Source organism: Rhinoraja longicauda, chromosome 42 (genome assembly GCF_053455715.1).
Source record: "Rhinoraja longicauda isolate Sanriku21f chromosome 42, sRhiLon1.1, whole genome shotgun sequence".
Lineage (NCBI taxonomy): Eukaryota > Metazoa > Chordata > Chondrichthyes > Rajiformes > Arhynchobatidae > Rhinoraja > Rhinoraja longicauda.
In genome coordinates, this window is record NC_135994.1 from 2,441,062 (window position 1) to 2,460,881 (window position 19,820).

At 41.6% G+C, this 19,820-nt stretch overlaps 1 protein-coding gene across 9 annotated transcripts in view; it reads right to left on the reverse strand.

Annotated features, from left to right (window-relative positions):
- Window positions 1–1,490: 1,490 nt before the first annotated feature.
- mcrs1 (microspherule protein 1) overlaps window positions 1,491–19,820 on the reverse strand; it is a 35,708-nt gene continuing 17,378 nt past the window's right edge. For all 9 annotated transcript variants that reach the window (XM_078431383.1, XM_078431378.1, XM_078431380.1 and 6 more), the window contains 10 exons: window positions 18,865–18,974; window positions 17,266–17,374; window positions 16,167–16,305; window positions 12,423–12,498; window positions 11,719–11,747; window positions 7,291–7,383; window positions 4,981–5,063; window positions 4,076–4,163; window positions 3,232–3,359; window positions 1,491–2,039 (listed from right to left, as the gene is read on the reverse strand). In XM_078431383.1, the coding sequence (XP_078287509.1) occupies window positions 1,953–2,039; window positions 3,232–3,359; window positions 4,076–4,163; window positions 4,981–5,063; window positions 7,291–7,383; window positions 11,719–11,747; window positions 12,423–12,498; window positions 16,167–16,305; window positions 17,266–17,374; window positions 18,865–18,974 (942 nt within the window). In that variant the 3' untranslated portion in view covers window positions 1,491–1,952. The remainder of the gene's footprint in view (window positions 2,040–3,231; window positions 3,360–4,075; window positions 4,164–4,980; window positions 5,064–7,290; window positions 7,384–11,718; window positions 11,748–12,422; window positions 12,499–16,166; window positions 16,306–17,265; window positions 17,375–18,864; window positions 18,975–19,820) is intronic.

Here is a 19,820-nt window from a genome sequence, read left to right on the forward strand (position 1 = left end):
TTTAAATAGATGTACGACACACAGCAGGAAGCCACTGTGGCAGTTCCAAAACAGATAGCCACTAGCTATCTGTTAGCCACTAGCTAAGAGTGAATATTTTAAATTTAAATACTTTTATTGTCTTCTCTCTTGAAAGCTACTATGTTTCACATGACCACTGAAGCAAATTTTCTGCCAATCTAACCAGAGAAATTAAAAAATTGTCTTGAGGTTCTTGTAAAAAAAATTAAGCCGTGTATATCTACACTATTTTAATCCTTGCAACGTTCTAGAACCCAGTGGCTTCGCTTGATCCAATCAATTTTTCCTGCAGAAGCAAGTTTTGGTAAGCAAAGTCACACAAGGCAATTTATTTTTGTCCTGCATAGAAACACGTACGTTTCTGTTTTGAAATTAGCCTCTCTCTTAACTAACCTACCCTGGTTTATAAATATCCATTTCAGTTTGTCGAGATCAGAAACTATCAAGAGCACATTTTCTTTTCTAACATATACTTGTCAGTGGCTAAAATTAAACGGCAAAGTGCCTAACATGTCCACGGAAAGTAATGAAATTTCAAGACAACTGGAGGTTACTGTAGTGGCTAGAACATTAAAAAATATCAGCAATGTATTTACATGGTCAGTTTTCATTTTTATCATCAATAGATCATTAATTCACTCACATTATCACACGTGCACACACTTGCCCCTATTTAACCCCTCTGTTCAGATCAGGCACCATTTTAACAAAAAAATTCCAGTCCAGTTATCACAAGTGGACCTCAGCATGCACCAGGTTTCTGCCATATTTTCAAGAACAGTGTTCGTTTTTCCCTACAATATAAAAGGCAGTTACTTGGCCCAGAGTCTATGCCGGCTCTTAGAACATTCCCATCAATCCCATTTCCCCAATTATCTCCTGGTAACCTATTCTCTCTCATCTCCCCCCCCCCCCCCCCCCCCAACTCTCCTGGAACCTCCCGACTTGGGATCATTTACAGTAGCCAATTAACTTACCAAACTGCACATCTTCTACATCCTTATCAGTAGGCAGTCCTGCATGTGACTGCGCCAAGACAAATTAATCTCTGCTTAAACTGTCTCCATCTCAGACATCCCCAAAACCCAAATGTAGGACCCCAGGAGATTATGAAGCTATTTTGCTGTGTGTCAAACTTATCAGTACAATTCAGATCTCGAACAAGAAGTGTTTAGGAAAGAACTGCAGATGCTGGTTAAATCGAAGGTAGACACAAAATGCTGGAGTAACTCAGCGGGACAGGCAGCATCTCTGGAGAGAAGGAATGGGTGACGTTTTGGGTCGAGACCCTTCTTCAGACTGAAGTGTACATTTTTTGGGGACAATGTGGGTAGTAATGGAAAAACATCACAACCAATCACTGTTTTTAGCAGATTGATATTTAGTCCACTGCTTATTTTGAAATGGAAAGGAGTGCCGAACACATAAAAGTTTAAATAAAAACACTAAGTTTATTCAAAAAGGCTTTCCACAATCTTCCAAAAGGTGAAAATGTTGACAACAGAAGCAAGCGATTGTGCTCGGATTACACTATCAGTATTCCATGGTTTAATTCTATTAAATAATGGTCATGAAAAATTTACAGAAAATCATGACAAAGAGATTTCTGGAAAGCAAAGAAGTGTAGCTGGAGTCATTTTCCAGATGCGTCATCTACAATTGCAAAAATGGCTCGTGCCATCCTTTCTCTTGCCTATATGTTCCACATTTAATTCGGTTGTCCACGTGCAGGGTAAAACAGTACCTTCCATTTGGTGTCTTATGACCAACGCACGACAGTAGAAGCAGATAGCTCTGGTCCCGAGGTTTTAATCTTGGTAAAATTAGATACAATCGTCCAAATAACAGAAGGCTTGCATATCCAGGACAGCGACAAGAGTGCGCTCATCATTATTTCAGCCAATGTTTGCTCGGAGACTAGGAACCTCCACTCACTGCTGGTTCATCTTGGCAGCTTCAGCCCTGATCAGTGCAATCAGATCCTGGTTAATTAAAAACACAAAACGAAGACCGGCAATCTACAAAGGAAGAAAACACAGAAAAAAATCATCATTTCATGCATCTTTCTTGTCACAAGTTTATGCTAAAAACTATTTTAGTCAACCGACAATTGCTTGAAAAACCTTGCACGATAACCAACTACCTTTATAGCCATTACCTGCTTGTGTTGACTGATTTTAGTTTAGGTTAAAGATACAGTGCGGAAACAGGCCCTTCGGCCCACCGTGTCCATGCCGACCAGCAAAACCCGCACACTAACACTATCCTACATACACTAGGGACAATTTACAATTATACCAAGCCAATTAACCTATAAACCTGTACGTCATTGGAGTGTGGGAGGAAACCGGAGCTCCCGGTGAAAACCCACACGGTCACAGGAAGAACGTATAAACTCCGTACAGATAGGCACCTGTAGTCAGGATCAAACCCGGGTCTCTGGTGCTGTAAGGTAGCAACTCTACTGCTGCACCACCGTGCCGCACCTCTAGACTTGTGGAGACTAAAAATTATTGCATTAGATTCTCTGCCCTGAATAGCTACAGACACTGGCTATGTTTACTCATTCCAAGAGGATTCTCTGTTTATAAACATCTCGACTTCAATTAAGGAGCTCACCGAAGATCTCGGAGAAAACCCACGCAGGTCACTGGGAGAACGTACAAACTCCTCTTTGTTCCAGAAGGCTTAACTTTCCTCTCTGATCTCACTTCATCAAATCTTTTGAAAAAGCCAAGTAAACTACATCTTCTGAATTATCCATATCCTCTTCCCATCTTCAATGTTTCATTTTATATAGACTGAAATGTTTAGATTTGGTTAGAGAGTCCGTGCCGACCAGTGATCCCCGCACATCAACACTACCCTACACACACAAGGGACAATTTTTTACATTTATACCAAGCCAATTAACCTACAAACCTGTACATCTTTAGAGTGTAGGCGGAAACCGAAGATCTCGGAGAAAACCCACGCAGGTCACGGGGAGAACGTACAAACTCCGTACAGACAGCACCCATAGTCAGGATCAAACCCGGGTCTCTGGCACAGTAAGGCAGTAGCTCTATTGCTACACCACCGTGCCGTACTGTGATTGGTGATATAATTGAATGTATTCTCTTAAAAGTACAAACTTTATGCAATGTCATCTTCATCACAGTGAACATTTGACGAGCACAAGATGATTCAACTCTTCGACATAACACTTACTTCAACGACAGAGTTGTTATTCAATTTCCATTTATTTCCACTCAGTACTGGCCTGCCATCGATGTAGATGGGACGTCGACCTTCATTGGCAATGAAGAAGTCTCCATTGTTCTGCAGCTTTATTATACCTTTAAGACAAATTTAATTTATTTGAAAAGCAAATATCATACCTCAGCTATTTGATTTCGACCTGTTGGACAAGAGATAACAACTCCAGCATTTAATTACAACGTCTCTGGAGTCATGTTTGTTGCAGTTTGCTCTCCAGCAGTTGGCTTTATAGCTTCCTGCTCTGATTCAAACACCAGTTGGGGACAGTTTATCCAACAGAATCTAGATACCTGTAACAGAAGAGAATTAACTCCACCATCCAATCGCAGGTACCAGAGCCGGAGTTCTATCGTGTGACAATCATTAAACAATCATTCAGTGTAAGATATGAGCAACCTGTTTGCAATTCTTGGCTACCTTGTTCCCAACTTAATCCCAGTTAATAACCAGAGTTAAGAAGAATAGAGTAGACAAGGCATCATGTCCAAAAGCTGGCTGCTCTTGTCATACAACATTTAGTAACAGTTTTTTTTAAACATACAGGCCCGCCCCCAAATTCCCATGGTTGCCAAACAACAGGAACGGTAACCTAAAGTCAGGAGTCAGAGTCATACAGCACGGAAACAGGCCCTGCGGCCCAGCTTGCCCATGCTAACCAAGGTGCCCCATCTACACTAGTCCCACATGCCTCAGTTTGGCCCACATCCCTCTCAACCTTTCCTATCCATGTACCTGTCCAAATGTCCTTTAAATGTTGTTAAATGAAGGAACAAATCAAAAATAAAACTGTTACCTTGCCTTCTGGAAATTTTCCATGCTGGTCCCTCTAGAGAAAGGTCAACATCAATCTGATTATCTTTTGTGGCTCGACCCAATGTGATCTGGTTTGAGGAAGGAGGGGGAGATGCACTTAAGGTGTGGGGTAGGTTACAAAGTAGACATGATATAACAAAACTTCATTTAAACAAGGCCTATTCTGAAAATACCAGCAGCTAGAGCCCTTGCTTTCCCTCTCTATCCCCTCCCCATCCCAGTTCTCCTACCAGTCGTACTGTCTCTGACTACATTCTATCTTTGGCCCGCCTACTCCCCTGACACCAGTCTGAAGAAGGGTCTCGACCCGAAACGTCACCCATTCTTTCTCTCCAAAGATGCTGCCTGTCCCGCTGAGTTACTCCAGCATTTTGCATCTACCAGCAGCTAGAGAAGTGGCTTCTAAAAATAAACTTCAGCATGGGATTTTGCCCATTGTAGAATTCTTTACATTCATCCTCACAGCCCAGGAAAGTGGCACAATTCTGGTACTGCTTAGCAACCAGGTTGTTAGCTCACATTTCAGCAAAGCAATATCCAAACTTGAATCCCATTGCTCAAACAGTGACCATAAAGTCTACATCTATGCCTATTAAAGGTTTTGTGGATATAAACATCATTCCTCATATAAATTGCTTAAAATACTTCACAACTCCTTCACCTACTACCCATTGATATGAATTTCAAAGTCTTTGAAATAAGTGGAAACTCTGGTTATGTGACACAGGCACTTCTGATGAAGGATTGTGACAAAGGCTTAAACCCATCCCCATGGGTTGCGAACTGACCTGCTGGGCACTTGCAATATATTTATTTTTAACATTAAAACCAAAACAAAAGAAAAATCCTGCAGCTTTCTAGATATCAAAGAAAGCACTGCCATACCTCTCGAGACCTCATCAAGTATCGAACCATTCTGCCCCGTAAAACAGCCAGCGTCTGGTTATCAAAATCGGGAGAGCTGATACCTTAAGAAACCAAATCAGTTAATTTAATCAATTAGGTAATCATAGCAGTGACCATAGTCTTTATGAACACAATGAACAATTCTTAATATCCCCAACAAAAAGCAAACTCATTTTAAAAAGTATGAATATTACTGCGAGAAATTTAAAAAAATCAAACCATGATTTACGTCATTATTTGCACACACAAAAAAAGATTTTTTCTCCACCTCAAACCAATGCCTAGTGTAAACAATCATTTGGGATATTTTATTGTAAAATGGCCTTTGGTCAACAGTAAACAGAATGACCAAATTTTAATTATGTTAAAAACTATTTCCCAATTTACATTTCTTGGACTCATGGACCAAAAACATTTCTTCCCAACAGTTATTCTTCTAAGAAATCTGATGGCTCTGCAAACAAGTTACAATCAAAGAGATGAATTCCATACAGGCAGGAGGAAGATTTCTTTGGGATGTGCACTTTTTAAAAAAAATTGCCACTCATTTCAACTATAAACTGCATCTGGAAATGCACAGGTGTTACCATTTTCAGCTTCTCTCAACTTACTGGGAATACTGTTAAATAAATGCATTATTTGCCAGTCAGTGGTGAGTACTGGAATTTTATATTTTAGCCATCTGAAATATTTTATAAATTTCAGCAGTTTTAAATGCAGTATTTTTATCTCCATATTATATCACATTTTTCTCCATTTTGAAATATATGCAACATTGAGCTTTTATATAATATTGTTCAGGGCAACACATGGTATATCAGAGTTTGATAAGATAGACAATAGGTGCAGGAGTAGGTCATTCGGCCCTTCGAGCCAGCACCGCCATTCAATGTGATCATGGCTGATCATTCTCAATCAGTACCCCGTTCCTGCCTTCTCCCCATACCCCCTGACTCCGCTATCCTTAAGAGCTCTATCTAGCTCTCTCTTGAATGCATTCAGAGAATTGGCCTCCACTGCCTTCTGAGGCAGAGAATTCCACAGATTCACAGCTCTGACTGAAAAAGTTTTTCCTCATCTCCGGTTCTAAATGGCCTGCCCCTTATTCTTAAACTGTGGCCCCTTGTTCTGGACTCCCCCAACATTGGGAACATGTTTCCTGCCTCTAACGTGTCCAACCCCTTAATAATCTTATACATTTCGATAAAATTCCCTCTCATCCTTCTAAATACCAGTGTATACAAGCCTAGTCGCTCCAGTCTTTCAACATATGACAGTCCCGCCATTCCGGGAATTAACCTAGTAAACCTACGCTGCACGCCCTCAATAGCAAGAATATCCTTCCTCAAATGTGGAGACCAAAACTGCACACAGTACTCCAGGTGCGGTCTCACTAGGGCCCTGTACAACTGCAGACGGAACTCTTTGCTCCTATACTCAACTCCTCTTGTTATGAAGGCCAACATTCCATTGGCTTTCTTCACTGCCTGCTGTACCTCCTTGCTTCCTTTCAGTGACTGATGCACTAGGACACCCAGATCTCGTTGTACGTCCCCTGTTCCTAACTTGACACCATTCAGATAATACTCTGCCTTCCTATTCTTACCACCAAAGTGGATAACCTCACACTTATCCACGTTAAACTGCGTCTGCCATGCATCCGCCCACTCACACAACCTGTCCAAGTCACCCTGCAACCTCATAGCATCTCCCTCACAGTTCATGGTGTCAAACTATAAATAAGAATACAGAAATCTCATTTTTGAGACCTTGTTTTTTGATCAACGGCTGCTTGCCTTTGCAGCCAGGAATTGGTGATCAATGTGAAGGAGCTTTTTTGTGACAATTCTACTGGGGCATTCTTAAACATGTAGCACTAAATGGTTAGTGTAATGGGACTCCAGAATAGCAAGTTTTCTGAAGAGAACATAACATTCTGAAACTGAAACACAAATACGATAAATATTGAAATACCAATATCAAATGTAACTTAAGTCCTCTGTTCTCATGTAATTTTTTTTGTGGATCAGTTGTGCCTCCAGTTCATACACTAGTGTTCTCAGTAAGGCTTCATTGCAGTCTGCAGTATGCCCAAAGAGCATTTAGTTCAGTGAAGCCAATGTGACATTGTTGAAGAAAATTTAAACTGAAAACAGAAACACTTAACTGGTCAGTAACATCTGCAGAGAGGGGGAGCGAGTTAATGTTTTAGGTCCGAAAATGTTGTCAGAACTCTGACAAAGGATCTCCAACCTGAAATGTTAACTCGGAACATAGTTTAATCATCACCTGTGACACTGTCGACCAGAACCTGCCACTTTGGAAGCTCCTGTTCCAGCTGCCGGATCTCTCGTTTCTGCCGTCGGTCTGCTAGAGTGAGCTCTGTGGTCAAAACATAGGCAGAATTACAAAGAGGGAGCAATAAGGCCGAACCAAATAACAACACATTTTCATGCAAAACACAAATTGGCTAATTTGTGTCCTGCACAATGAAGGGCGGACATGGTCATGATGCCGGATTTGCATTGAAAACAAATTACAATTGACATTTCACATGCAGTAAATCCTACCCACAACATGCATCAAGATCACAGCACGAAACTGACCAAAGTAACATTGACGGCAAGTCATTCAGTCCATTCATCCAGACTGAATTTTGAAGACTTTCTCCTTGCCTCCACGCCTCCTCCTTAGCATTTGAGACTTTTGCTTCCCTGTCCAGAAGTCTTAATACTGATTTAACAGATGGAGTTGGGAATGTTTCAAAATCAGTCATGCATTTATTTGCCTTTTGGGCATATTCATCATCAATTGAAAGATATGAAAGTGTTCACTATAAAACACTATTTCAATGACTTATACTGCACACAATTCCCATAAATTCCAGGATGGTATGTTGCCTCCCTGGTGCAAGGGTCAGGGATATCTCTGAGCGGCTGCAGGACATTCTGAAGGGGGAGGGTGAGCAGCCAGTTGTCGTGGTGCACATTGGCACCGACGATATAGTTAAAAAACCGGATGAGGTCCTACAAGGTGAATTTAGGGAGCTAGGAGATAAACTTAAAAGTAGGACCTCAAAGGTAATAATCTCTGGATTACTACCAGTGCCACGTGCTAGTCAGAGTAGGAATAGGAGGATATTTCAGATGAATACGTGGCTTGAAAAATGGTGCAAGGGGGAGGGATTCAAATTTTTAGGACATTGGAACCAGTTCTGGGAGAGGTGGGACCAGTACAAACAGGACGGTCTGCACCTGAGCTGGAATGGAACCAATGTCCTAGGGGGAGTGTTTGCTAGTGCTGTCGGGGAGGATTTAAACTAATGTGGCAGGGGGATGGGAGCTGGAGCAGAGAGACAGAGGGGTGTAAAATGAGGGTAGAAGCAACAGGTAGCAAGGTGAAAAGTAAAAGTGGCAGGCAGACAAATCCAGGGCAAAAATCAAAAAGGGCCACTTTTCAACATAATTGTATAAGGGGTAAGAGAGTTGTAAAAACAAGCCTGAAGGCTTTGTGTCTCAATGCAAGGAGTATACGTAATAAGGTGGATGAATTAAATGTGGAGATAGTTATTAATGATTATGATATAGTTGGGATTACGGAGACATGGCTCCAGGGTGACCAAGGCTGGGAGCTCAACATCCAGGGATATTCTATATTCAGGCGGGATAGACAGAAAGGAAAAGGAGGTGGGGTAGCGTTACTGGTTAGAGAGGAGATTAAAGCAGTGGAAAGGAAGGACATTAGCTTGGAGGAAGTGGAATCGATATGGGTAGAGCTACGAAACACTAAGGGGCAGAAAACGCTAGTGGGAGTTGTGTACAGGCCACCTAACAGCAGTAGTGAGGTTGGGGATGGCATCAAGCAGGAAATTAGAAATGCGTGCACTAAATGTGCAGCAGTTATAATGGGTGACTTCAATCTACATATAGATTGGGTGAACCAAACTGGCAGGGGTGCTGAGGAAGAGGATTTCTTGGAATGTTTGAGAGATGGTTTTCTAAACCAACATGTCGTGGAAACAACGAGAGAACAGGCCATTCTAGACTGGGTATTGAGTAATGAGGAAGGGTTAGTTAGCAGTCTTGTTGTGCGAGGCCCCTTGGGCAAGAGTGATCATAATATGGTAGAGTTCTTCATTAGGATCGAGAGTGACAAAGTCAATACAGAAACAAGTGTTCTGAACTTAAAGAAAGGTAACTTTGAGGGTATGAGGCGTGAATTGTCCCAGATAGACTGGCGATTGATGCTGAAAGGGTTGACGGTGGACATGCAATGGAAGGCATTTAAAGGTCGCATGGATGAACTACAACAAGTGTTCATCCCAGTTTGGCAAAAGAACAAACCAGGAAAGGTAGTACATCCGTGGCTAACAAGGGAAATCAAGGATAGTATTAAAACAAAAGATGAAGCATACAGATTAGCCAGAAAAAGTAGCATACCAGAGGACTGGGAGAAATTCAGAGTCCAGCAGAGGAGGACAAAGGGCTTAATTAGGAAAGGGAAAATAGATTATGAGGGGAAAACTGGCAAGGGACATAAAAACTGACTGCAAAAGCTTTTATAAATATGTCAAGAGAAAAAGATTAGTTAAGACAAATGTAGGTCCCTTGCAGTCGGAAACAGGTGAATTGATCATAGGGAACAAGGAGATGGCAGACCAATTGAACAAATACTTTGGTTCTGTCTTCACTAAGGAAGACATAAACCGGCTGCCGGAAATAGCGGGGGACCGGGGGTCTAATGAGATGGAGGAACTGAGGGAAATCCAGGTTAGTCGGGAAGTGGTGTTAGGTAAATTAAATGGATTAAAGGCAGATAAATCCCCAGGGCCAGATAGGCTGCATCCCAGAGTGCTTAAAGAAGTAGCCTCAGAAATAGTGGATGCATTAGTGATAATTTATAAAACTCTTTAGATTCTGGAGTAGTTCCTGAGGACTGGAGGGTAGCTAATGTAACCCCACTTTTTAAAAAGGGAGGGAGAGAGAAAACGGGGAATTATAGACCAGTTAGCCTAACATCGATAGTGGGGAAAATGGTGAAATCATCGGACAAAGTCAGCATGGATTTACCAAAGGCAAATCATGTCTGACGAATCTTATAGAATTTTTCGAGGATGTAACTAGTAGAGTGGATAAGGGAGAACCAGTCGATGTGTTATATCTGGACTTTCAGAAGGCCTTCGACAAGGTCCCACATAAGAGATTGGTGTACAAACTTAAAGCACACGGTATTGAGGGTTCAGTGTTGAGGTGGATAGAAAATTGGTTGGCGGACAGGAAGGAAAGAGTAGGAATAAACGGGTCCTTTTCGGAATGGCAGGCAGTGACTAGTGGGGTACCGCAAGGCTCAGTGCTGGGACCCCAGTTATTTACAGTGTATATTAATGATTTGGACGAGGGAATTGAATGCAACATCTCTAAGTTTGCGGATGACACGAAGCTGGGTGGCAGTGTTAGCTGCGAGGAGGATGCTAGGAGGCTGCAGAGTGACTTGGATAGATTAGGCGAGTGGGCAAATGCATGGCAGATGCAATATAATGTGGATAAATGTGAGGTTATCCACTTTGGCGGCAAGAACAGGAAAGCAGAGTATTACCTGAATGGTGACCGATTGGGAGAAGGGGAGATGCAACGTGACCTGGGTGTCATGGTGCACCAGTCATTGAAAGCAAGCATGCAGGTGCAGCAGGCAGTGAAGAAAGCGAATGGTATGTTGGCATTCATAGCAAGAGGATTTGAGTTTAGGAGCAGGGAGGTTCTGCTGCAGTTGTACAGGGCCTTGGTGAGACCGCACCTGGAGTATTGTGTGCAGTTTTGGTCTCCTAACCTGAGGAAAGACGTTCTTGCCTTAGAGGGAGTACAGAGAAGGTTCACCAGATTGATCCCTGGGATGGCGGGACTTTCATATGAGGAAAGACTGGATAGACTGGGCTTGTACTCGCTGGAATTTAGAAGACTGAGGGGGGATCTTATAGAAACATATAAAATTCTTAAGGGGTTGGAGAGGCTAGATGCGGGAAGATTGTTCCCGATGTTGGGGGAGTCCAGAACCAGGGGTCACAGCTTAAGGATAAGGGGGAAGTCTTTTAGGACCGAGATGAGAAAACATTTCTTCACACAGAGAGTGGTGAGTCTGTGGAATTCTCTGCCACAGAAGGTAGTTGAGGCCAGTTCATTGGCTATATTTAAGAGGGAGTTAGATGTGGCCCTTTTTGCTAAAGGGATCAGGGGGTATGGAGAGAAGGCAGGTACAGGCTACTGAGCTGGATGATCAGCCATGATCATATTGAATGGCTGGCTCGAAGGGCCGAATGGCCTACTCCTGCACCTATTTTCTATGTTTCTATGTTTCTATGTCAAACCCTACTGCTAGATATCAATTATACTCTCCAGCTAGACGCACGATATCTAGAGATGCAAATGAGATGCTAGGGTTGACAAGACTTACATCATACAGTGCAGCATAATCACAAATTTAGATTACAATGCAAATATCTACGACAAAGGTAAACTCAGGAAAATACAAATTACTTGCAAAATATTTCAAATAATTGAACTTAAGGTTGAATGAGTTGAGCAGAAAAGTCTTGAATCTGTACTCAGCTTCGACTCACGACCTGGAGGTAACAGCAAGACTGGACCACATTGTAGGCTCTTTCCATAATCGGCTTACCTCAGCAAACATTTTGTCACCACAAACCGAAGACAGGCAACTTACCATGTTCCAGGACATCATCTCTTGTTTCCCTAGGAAAGGGGAAAAGAAAAGGTCATCCAACATTCTGGCATTAGCTTTGGTTTATTCTTGTCACTTGTACCAAGATACAGTGATATTACATGCTATCCAGCCAAATCATACCCTGCACGAGTACATCAGGTAGTGCAAATGACAAAATAAACGGAGTGCAAAATATGGTATTACAACGACAGAGAAAGTGCAGATAAGAAAGTTTAAGGTCCGCAACAAGGTAGACTGGAAGATCAGGAATTCAGAAGATATTATGGTTGATTATGTTGGCTGTTTTCCCAAGGCAATGTGAATTATAGATGGAGTCGATGGGTGGGAAGGCTGGTTTGCTGGATGGACTGGCCTGCATTCACACATACTGCCATTTCTTGCAGTCTTTGGCTGAGCAGTTGCCGTACCAAGCCATGAACTTGTTGGGACGAATGGCCTAATTCTGCTCGTATGACTTATGACCTTATTCCTCATTTAAACCCGTGTCCAAAGGCAATTTTTTTCCCATCAGGCCGTACTGGGTTCAAACTCAAGTACTAAAAGTGCAAAGTCTAAATCCTGCCTCAATGATATTTAGTTTCTCCAAAGGTTAAGGGGGAATATTTAGCAAATAATTAAATAAAAGGGTAAGAAATATCACATTCATACATTGTCCACTGCTATATATAAATTCAAACCCTTACTTGAGCTTGCTGTCATCTATCATGTCTTCAGCATCAGAAAAGTTCAGAACTTGATCTCCTTTAGGTAATGGTTGGACTAAAAAATAAAATCAGCCAGGAAAGTAGCAGTCACCCAAATGTAAAATAAATGGCAACAGCAGATAATTATATTTACTGAACCTATTTCATCATAATCATACTTTATTAGCCAAGTATGTTTTGCAACATACGAGGAATTTGCTCATGAACTGTAATATCCAAAAGTACTTAGGGAAGGCAAGTCCAGATATTATACAAAATAGCTGAGCTACCAAAGGAGTGATCTTAGAGAGGGTTTAAGCAGGAGAGAGGGGTAGCAACATTGTAAGAAAGGTGGATGAGCTTAGAGCCTGGATTGACATCTGGAAGTATGATGTTGTGGCGATCAGTGAAACATGGTTGCAGGAGGGTTGCGATTGGCAATTAAATATTCCAGGATTTCATTGTTTCAGATGTGATAGAATCGGAGGGGCAAGAGGTGGAGGTGTGGCATTGCTTGTCAGGGAGGATATCACAGCAGTGCTTTGGCAGGACAGACTAGAAGGCTCGATTAGGGAGGCTGTTTGGGTGGAACTCAGAAATGAGAAAGGTTTAGCAACACTTATCGGGGTGTATTATAGACCGCTAAATAGGGAACGAGAATTGGAAGAGCAAATATGTAAGGAGATAGCAGATATTAGTAGTAAGCACAGAGTAGTGATTGTGGGTGATTTCAATTTTCCGTATATAGACTGGGAATCACATTCTGTTAAAGGGCTGGATGGTTTGGAGTTTGTAAAATGTGTGCAGGATAGTTTTTTGCAGCAATACATAGAGGTGCCTACCAGAGAAGGGGCAGTGTTGGACCTCCTGTTAGGAAATGAGACGGGTCAGGTGACGGAGGTATGTGTTGAGGAGCACTTTGGGTCTTGTGATCACAATGCCATTAGTTTCAATATCATTATGGAGAAGGTCAAATCTGGACCAAGGGTTGAGATTTTGGATTGGAGAAAGGCTAATTTTGAGGAGATGAGAAAGGATTTAAAAGGAGTGAAATGGAAATTGTTGTTTTATGAAAAGGATATAATAGAGAAATGGAGGATATTTAAAGGTGAAATTTTGAGAGTACAGAGTCTTTATGTCCCTGTTCGGTGGAAAGGAAAGAATAATAATTTGAAAGAGCCGTGGTTTTCCAAGGAAATTGGACACTTGGTTCGGAAAAAGAGGGAGATATACAATAAATATAAGCGGCAGGGAGTAAATAAGGTTCTTGAGGAATATAAAGAATGTAAAAGGAATCTTAAGAAGGAAATTAGAAAAGCGAAAAAAAGATATGAGGCTGCTTTGGCAAGTAATGTAAAAGTAAACCCCAAGGGGTTCTACAGATATGTCAATAGCAAAAGGATAGTGAGGGATAAAATTGGTCCATTAGAGAGTCAGAGTGGACAGCTATGTGCTGAGCCGGAAGAAATGGGGGAGATATTAAACAATTTCTTTTCTTCGGTATTCACCGAGGAGAAGGATATTGAATTATGTGAGGTAAGCGAACAAGTAGAGTAGTGATGGAAATTATGAGGATTAAAGAAGAGGATGTACGGACACTTTTGAAAAATATAAAAGTGGATAAGTCTCCAGGTCCTGATAGGATATTCCCTAGGACATTGAGGGAAGTTAGTGCAGAAATAGCAGGGGCTATGACGGAAATATTTCAAACGTCATTTGAAACGGGGATGGTGCCGGAAGATTGGCGCATTGCGCATGTTGTGCCTTTGTTTAAAAAAGGTTCTAAAAGTAAACCTAGCAATTATAGACCTATTAGTTTGACGTCTGTGGTGGGAAAATTAATGGAAAAGATACTTAGGGACAATATATATAATTATTTGGACAAACAAGGCCTGATTAGAAACAGTCAACATGGATTTGTGCCTGGAAGGTCATGTTTGACTAATCTTCTTGAATTTTTTGAAGAGGTTACCAGGGAAATTGATGAGGGCAAGGCTGTGGATGTTGTCTATATGGACTTCAGTAAGGCATTTGACAAGGTTCCACATGGAAGGTTGATTAAGAAGGTTAAATCGTTGGGTATTAATAGTGAGGTTGCAAGATGGATTCAACAATGGCTGAATGGGAGATACCAGAGGGTAATGGTTGACAATTGTATGTCAGGTTGGAGGCCAGTGTCTAGTGGAGTGCCCCAGGGATCTGTGTTGGGTCCACTGTTGTTTGTCATTTACATTAATGATCTGGATGATGGTGTGGCAAATTGGATTAGTAAATATGCAGATGATACTAAGATAGGTGGTGTAGTTAGTAATGAAGTAGAGTTTCAAAGTCTACAGAGAGACTTGGGCCTTTTGGAAGGGTGGGCTGAAAGATGGCAGATGGAGTTTAATGCTGATAAGTGTGAGGTGCTGCATTTTGGTAGGACAAATCAAAATAGGACGTACAGGGTAAATGGTAGGGAATTGAGGAATGCAGTGGAACAGAGGGATCTGGGAATAACTGTGCATTGTTCCCTGAAGGTGGAATCTCATGTGGATAGGGTGGTGAAGAAGGCATTTGGTATGCTTGCCTTTATAAATCAGAGCATCGAGTATAGAAGTTGGGATGTGATGTTGAAATTGTACAGGGCATTGGTGAGGCCGAATCTGGAGTATGGTGTGCAGTTCTGGTCGCCAAATTATAGGAAAGATGTCGATAAAATGGAGAGGGTACAGAGGAGATTTACTAGAATGTTGCCTGGGTTTCAGCACTTAAGCTACAGAGAGAGGTTGAACAGGTTGGGTCTTTATTCTTTGGAGCGTAGAAGGTTGAGGGGGGACTTGATAGAGGTTTTTTAAATTTTGAGAGGGACGGACAGAGTTGACGTGGGTAGGCTTTTCCCTTTGAGAGTGGGGAAGATTCCAACAAGGGGACATAGCTTCAGAATTGAGGGACAAAAGTTTAGGGGTAACATCTTTACTCAGAGGGTGGTGGCTGTATGGAATGGGCTTCCGGTAGAAGTGGTGGAGGCTGGCTCGATTTTATTATTTAAGAGTAAATTGGATAGGTATATGGATAAGAGGGGATTAGAGGGTTATGGTCTGAGTGCAGGTAGATGAGACTAGGTCAGAGAGAGTGGTCGGCGTGGACTGGAAGGGCCGAACGGGCCTGTTTCCGTGGTGTAGTTGTTATATGGTTATATGGTCCATGCAACCAGTCTAGAGCACAAGGTCGAAGCAGCCAATGACCCCGTGGCTGTAGATGGAAAGGAGGCACTGTCTTATACCTTTAGCCCAGGGCAGTGAGGGACCTGGGCTCTGGGTTTCTATGCTGATCAGAGCCAAGCATGATCTTGTTCAGTGAGAGTCTGAGCAATCAGGTGAGTTGGTTGTCCTGCTTGTACTTTTCTGACCTAGCACAAATCTTAGACTTAACTTGTGCAATTTAATAGACCATGAGGACAAGAGAGGAAGCTACTCTACCCTTCAAGCTTCTGCCACTATTTAATTAGATCATAGCTGACCTACTGTAATGAGTCGATTACCCATGGAAAGAAGCTTGCTTTTTAATATTTACCTTGGTTAATCCCCCACATCAGCACGCCATAACATGTTAAACTGAATGGGCTTTGGGAAATGCATATACTGGGAACAACTTTAAAAATGTCTCTTATCAGCAAATTGGTTTAATCTAATTTTGAGGGCATGCAGAAAGCATCAGATTAATGGCTATTCCCACTTAACATGATCGCCCATATGCTTTTACCTGTTTGATCTTCTAAGAGGTAGTACTGTTTCATTAGCTGCCAGTGAACTTGAAGGGATTTGGCAGTGCGTGACTGATAGAAAACATTTGGGTGTTTGTTTAGCAACTCCTGGAAAGTGTCCAGTGTGGGTTGACTGGTCTGTTGGCCAAACAGAAATAAAAAGAAAGGTAAACATACAGCAGATAGATGTACAAATTTCAACAATGCAAATAGGTTAGGATTTTGTTGAAATGTATTATTACATCATTCAATGGTAGTTGGAAAATACAAAAAAAACTCTTCCTATATCCCCAAACTTCTTAAAGTGATGAATTGCTGGAAACAGCCCCACCAACAATCCTTCAACAGCCGACCTAATCTACTCTTCTCTTCGGAGCCAAGAGAATAGCAGATCACCCAGGTCTTAAGCATTAAAAAAAAGAGGGCATCATAAATTAAGCCCTGATCCAATGCCTGCAAACATACCCAGTACCTTACTGCATAGAGCAGTGAGAAACCATGACCATGGATGTATTTTCTTCATTGTTATGGTATAGAACAATACAGTGCCGAACAGCTGTGATTGTTGTACTTAACTAATTTAGCAGAGCAGGTATGGAACCAGAACTGCTCCATGGGTTTGTGACATGCTATTTATCGTGTGCATTATTATGTATATAATATACACGTCAACTCTTGGGTTGGTAGTATTATTTCCCTCCCCGGCCACTCCCTCTTCTCCCCTCTCCCATCGGGCAAAAGGTATAGAAGTGTGAAAACGCACACCTCCAGATTCGGGGACAGTTTCTTCCCAGCTGTTATCAGGCCAATGAATCACCCTACCACAACTAGTGAGCAGTCCTGAACTACTATCTTGGTGACCCTCGGACTATCTTTGATCGGACTTTACTGACTTTATCTTGCACCAAACGTTATTCGCTTATCGTGTATCAATACTCTGTAAATAGCTCGATTGTAATCATGTATTGTCTTTCTGCTGACCAGTTAGCACGCAAAAAAAGCCTTTTACTGTACTTCAGTACACGTGACAATAAAATAAAATAAACTAATTTAACAAGATAGTATAATCAGACTTCTGGAAAATTTTGCAAGGTTTACCGATCCAATCTTTGCCAACTGTTGCTCTTCTGCCTTGCTGTAGAGAGCCTTGGCCTGAATTGCTGCAATTGCTTCAGGGTGAAGCTGCCTCATTGCCTGACAAGCCAGTCTGAAAGAATAAACACCATTTAAGGCAAGCGGGTTAGAGTGAAGGAGTTAAAGAGGCAGTTGTGAAATCCAGAAGCTATGCTGACATGGAGCAAAGCTCAAGCAATTTGTACATATCTAAAGCGTACAATCACAATACAACCTTGAACTTTCTTATCCACATCATGTTAGTTGCAGTCTAGTGATCTTTTGTTTGGTTCACATTAAATATAGGAATTTCAATGCACAAAAAGTGATAATTTGCTATTAGAAAATTGCACAAAATTGCCTGTATATGTAACATTTAAATTTTGATTGATGAAACCGTAATCTGTGGAATAGTAAATAGCTAAAATTACTGCTCGATCCATTACTTACTCCAATAAATCACTCATTATCTTTCACGAACGCAATGCTCATAAATTACAATTATACCAGAGGCAGATTTGATTTAAATGCAAGTTCAGAACTTGATGGGAAAGGAGACAGAGTATCACAGACTCAGACTCGAGCCCGAGCTCGGTTTCACCAATTGATCACAGCCCTGCCCATTCGCAAACACCTTCTGCTAGTACTGACTGAAAGCCAAATACAAATCAGCAACTTACTTTATCAGATAAATTGTTTGGCGCTAAGAGATAAGTAAGGAAGAAGAAAATGCCTCGACCACAGGGGGGCAAATGAAAATGGTCAAAGCCAAGTTTAAAAGGAACGCAAGGCCAGAGCAATAATACACGTGTATCTAATGGTTGGAAGCTGGCTGCATTGAATACATCCAAGCCCATCTCACAAAACTGCCACAACTTCAGAATAAATTGGCATTTCATTCAGGAAAGAATTCACTCCAGTTTTCTACGTGGTGGCCTTTTGACGTCAAAGCAGAAAACACGGAGCCTTGTTCCACAGGTGCCTTGCTCCGGAGGTAGAAACTGGGTGCCGAAAAAATGAAATTTGGTCCATTCTTCAACATCAGCACCCCAAACATTGATGAGCAGAAGAATCAAAATAATCAAGCAATAAAAGAAACAATAAGATCACATTCTTACACTTATGGCTTGAGTTTTTCAGGTTTAACCAATTACAAGCTGAAAGGCAAAGTACCCAAAGGCAAACTTGGGGGAAAAAATGTTATTGGTGACACAAACTAATCTATATGTTAACAGTACAGAAATTACATCTTTGTTCACGTTGCTTTAAGTATGCACATAAACCACTGTGAACTCTGCTTGTTTGTTGGATGTGGTCATCAGTGGTGTTATAGTAGGGACTTGGGAGACAGTGGTAAATATTCAGAGTAAAATTTCTGAATGTTCATGTTATGACCATCAATTTCAATCTAGTTGTACTTTACAGAGACTGGAAGCTGATATTTCTCTTGACAAAAGGTTTTGATAAGAACTGTAAATTCCCTTTTTAAAAAATATATAAATGAAAGCCCAAAAGAAATTCTTTGAGCAAAAATTAAAATCAAAATGTGCAAGCCTCACTGCTCAACAGAATCATTTCACTTACTTGGATATAACAGGGTCATACAGCAGTGCATACCAATGCTCCTGGATCTCCCGTAACATGAAGTGGCAGCTGAACTTCACACCTAGGTGGACTGCAGTCAAGTCATTTGTCTACAATTCAAAAATGCAACATCAGACCCTTAAAGACAACAGCAATATTAACTGTGAAAATTTACTGTGTTAATACCACTGGACAGATGGTCAACATTACTTGCAGATCTATCACGGAAATTGTGGGAGGAATAAATCCAGAGGCTGGGATCTTGGAATTTGAATTCAATTAGTTAAATACTCTGGAATGAAAGAGGCAATGAAGTAGACCATGAAAATTCTGATTGTCATTAAAATCAATCTGATTCACCACTGTACTTGAAGGAAGAGAATCTGCTATCCAGCCGAACATGCACTTGTTTTTTTTAAACAAATAGATGAGGGCATGGCAGTGAGACACCTCCTTGAAGTCTTGCAGTGCTAAGGGCAATGGTGCTTTCATAGTGCTCCTTGATAGAGAGTTCACAAAACTACTCTTAGAAACATAGAAAATAGGTGCAGGAGTAGGCCATTCGGCCCTTCGAGCCTGCACCGCCATTCAATATGATCATGGCTGATCATCCAACTCAGTATCCCGTACCTGCCTTCTCTCCATACCCCCTGATCCCTTTAGCCACAAGGGCCACATCTAACTCCCTCTTAAATATAGCCAATGAACTGGCCTCAACTACCTTCTGTGGCAGAGAATCCCACAGACTCACCACTCTCTGTGTGAAGAAATGTTTTCTCATCTCGGTCCTAAAAGACTTCCCCCTTATCCTTAAGCTGTGACCCCTGGTTCTGGACTCCCCCAACATTGGGAACAATCTTCCCGCATCTAGCCTCTCCAACCCCTTAAGAATTTTATATGTTTCTATAAGATCCCCCCTCAGTCTTCTAAATTCCAGCGAGTACAAGCCTAGTCTA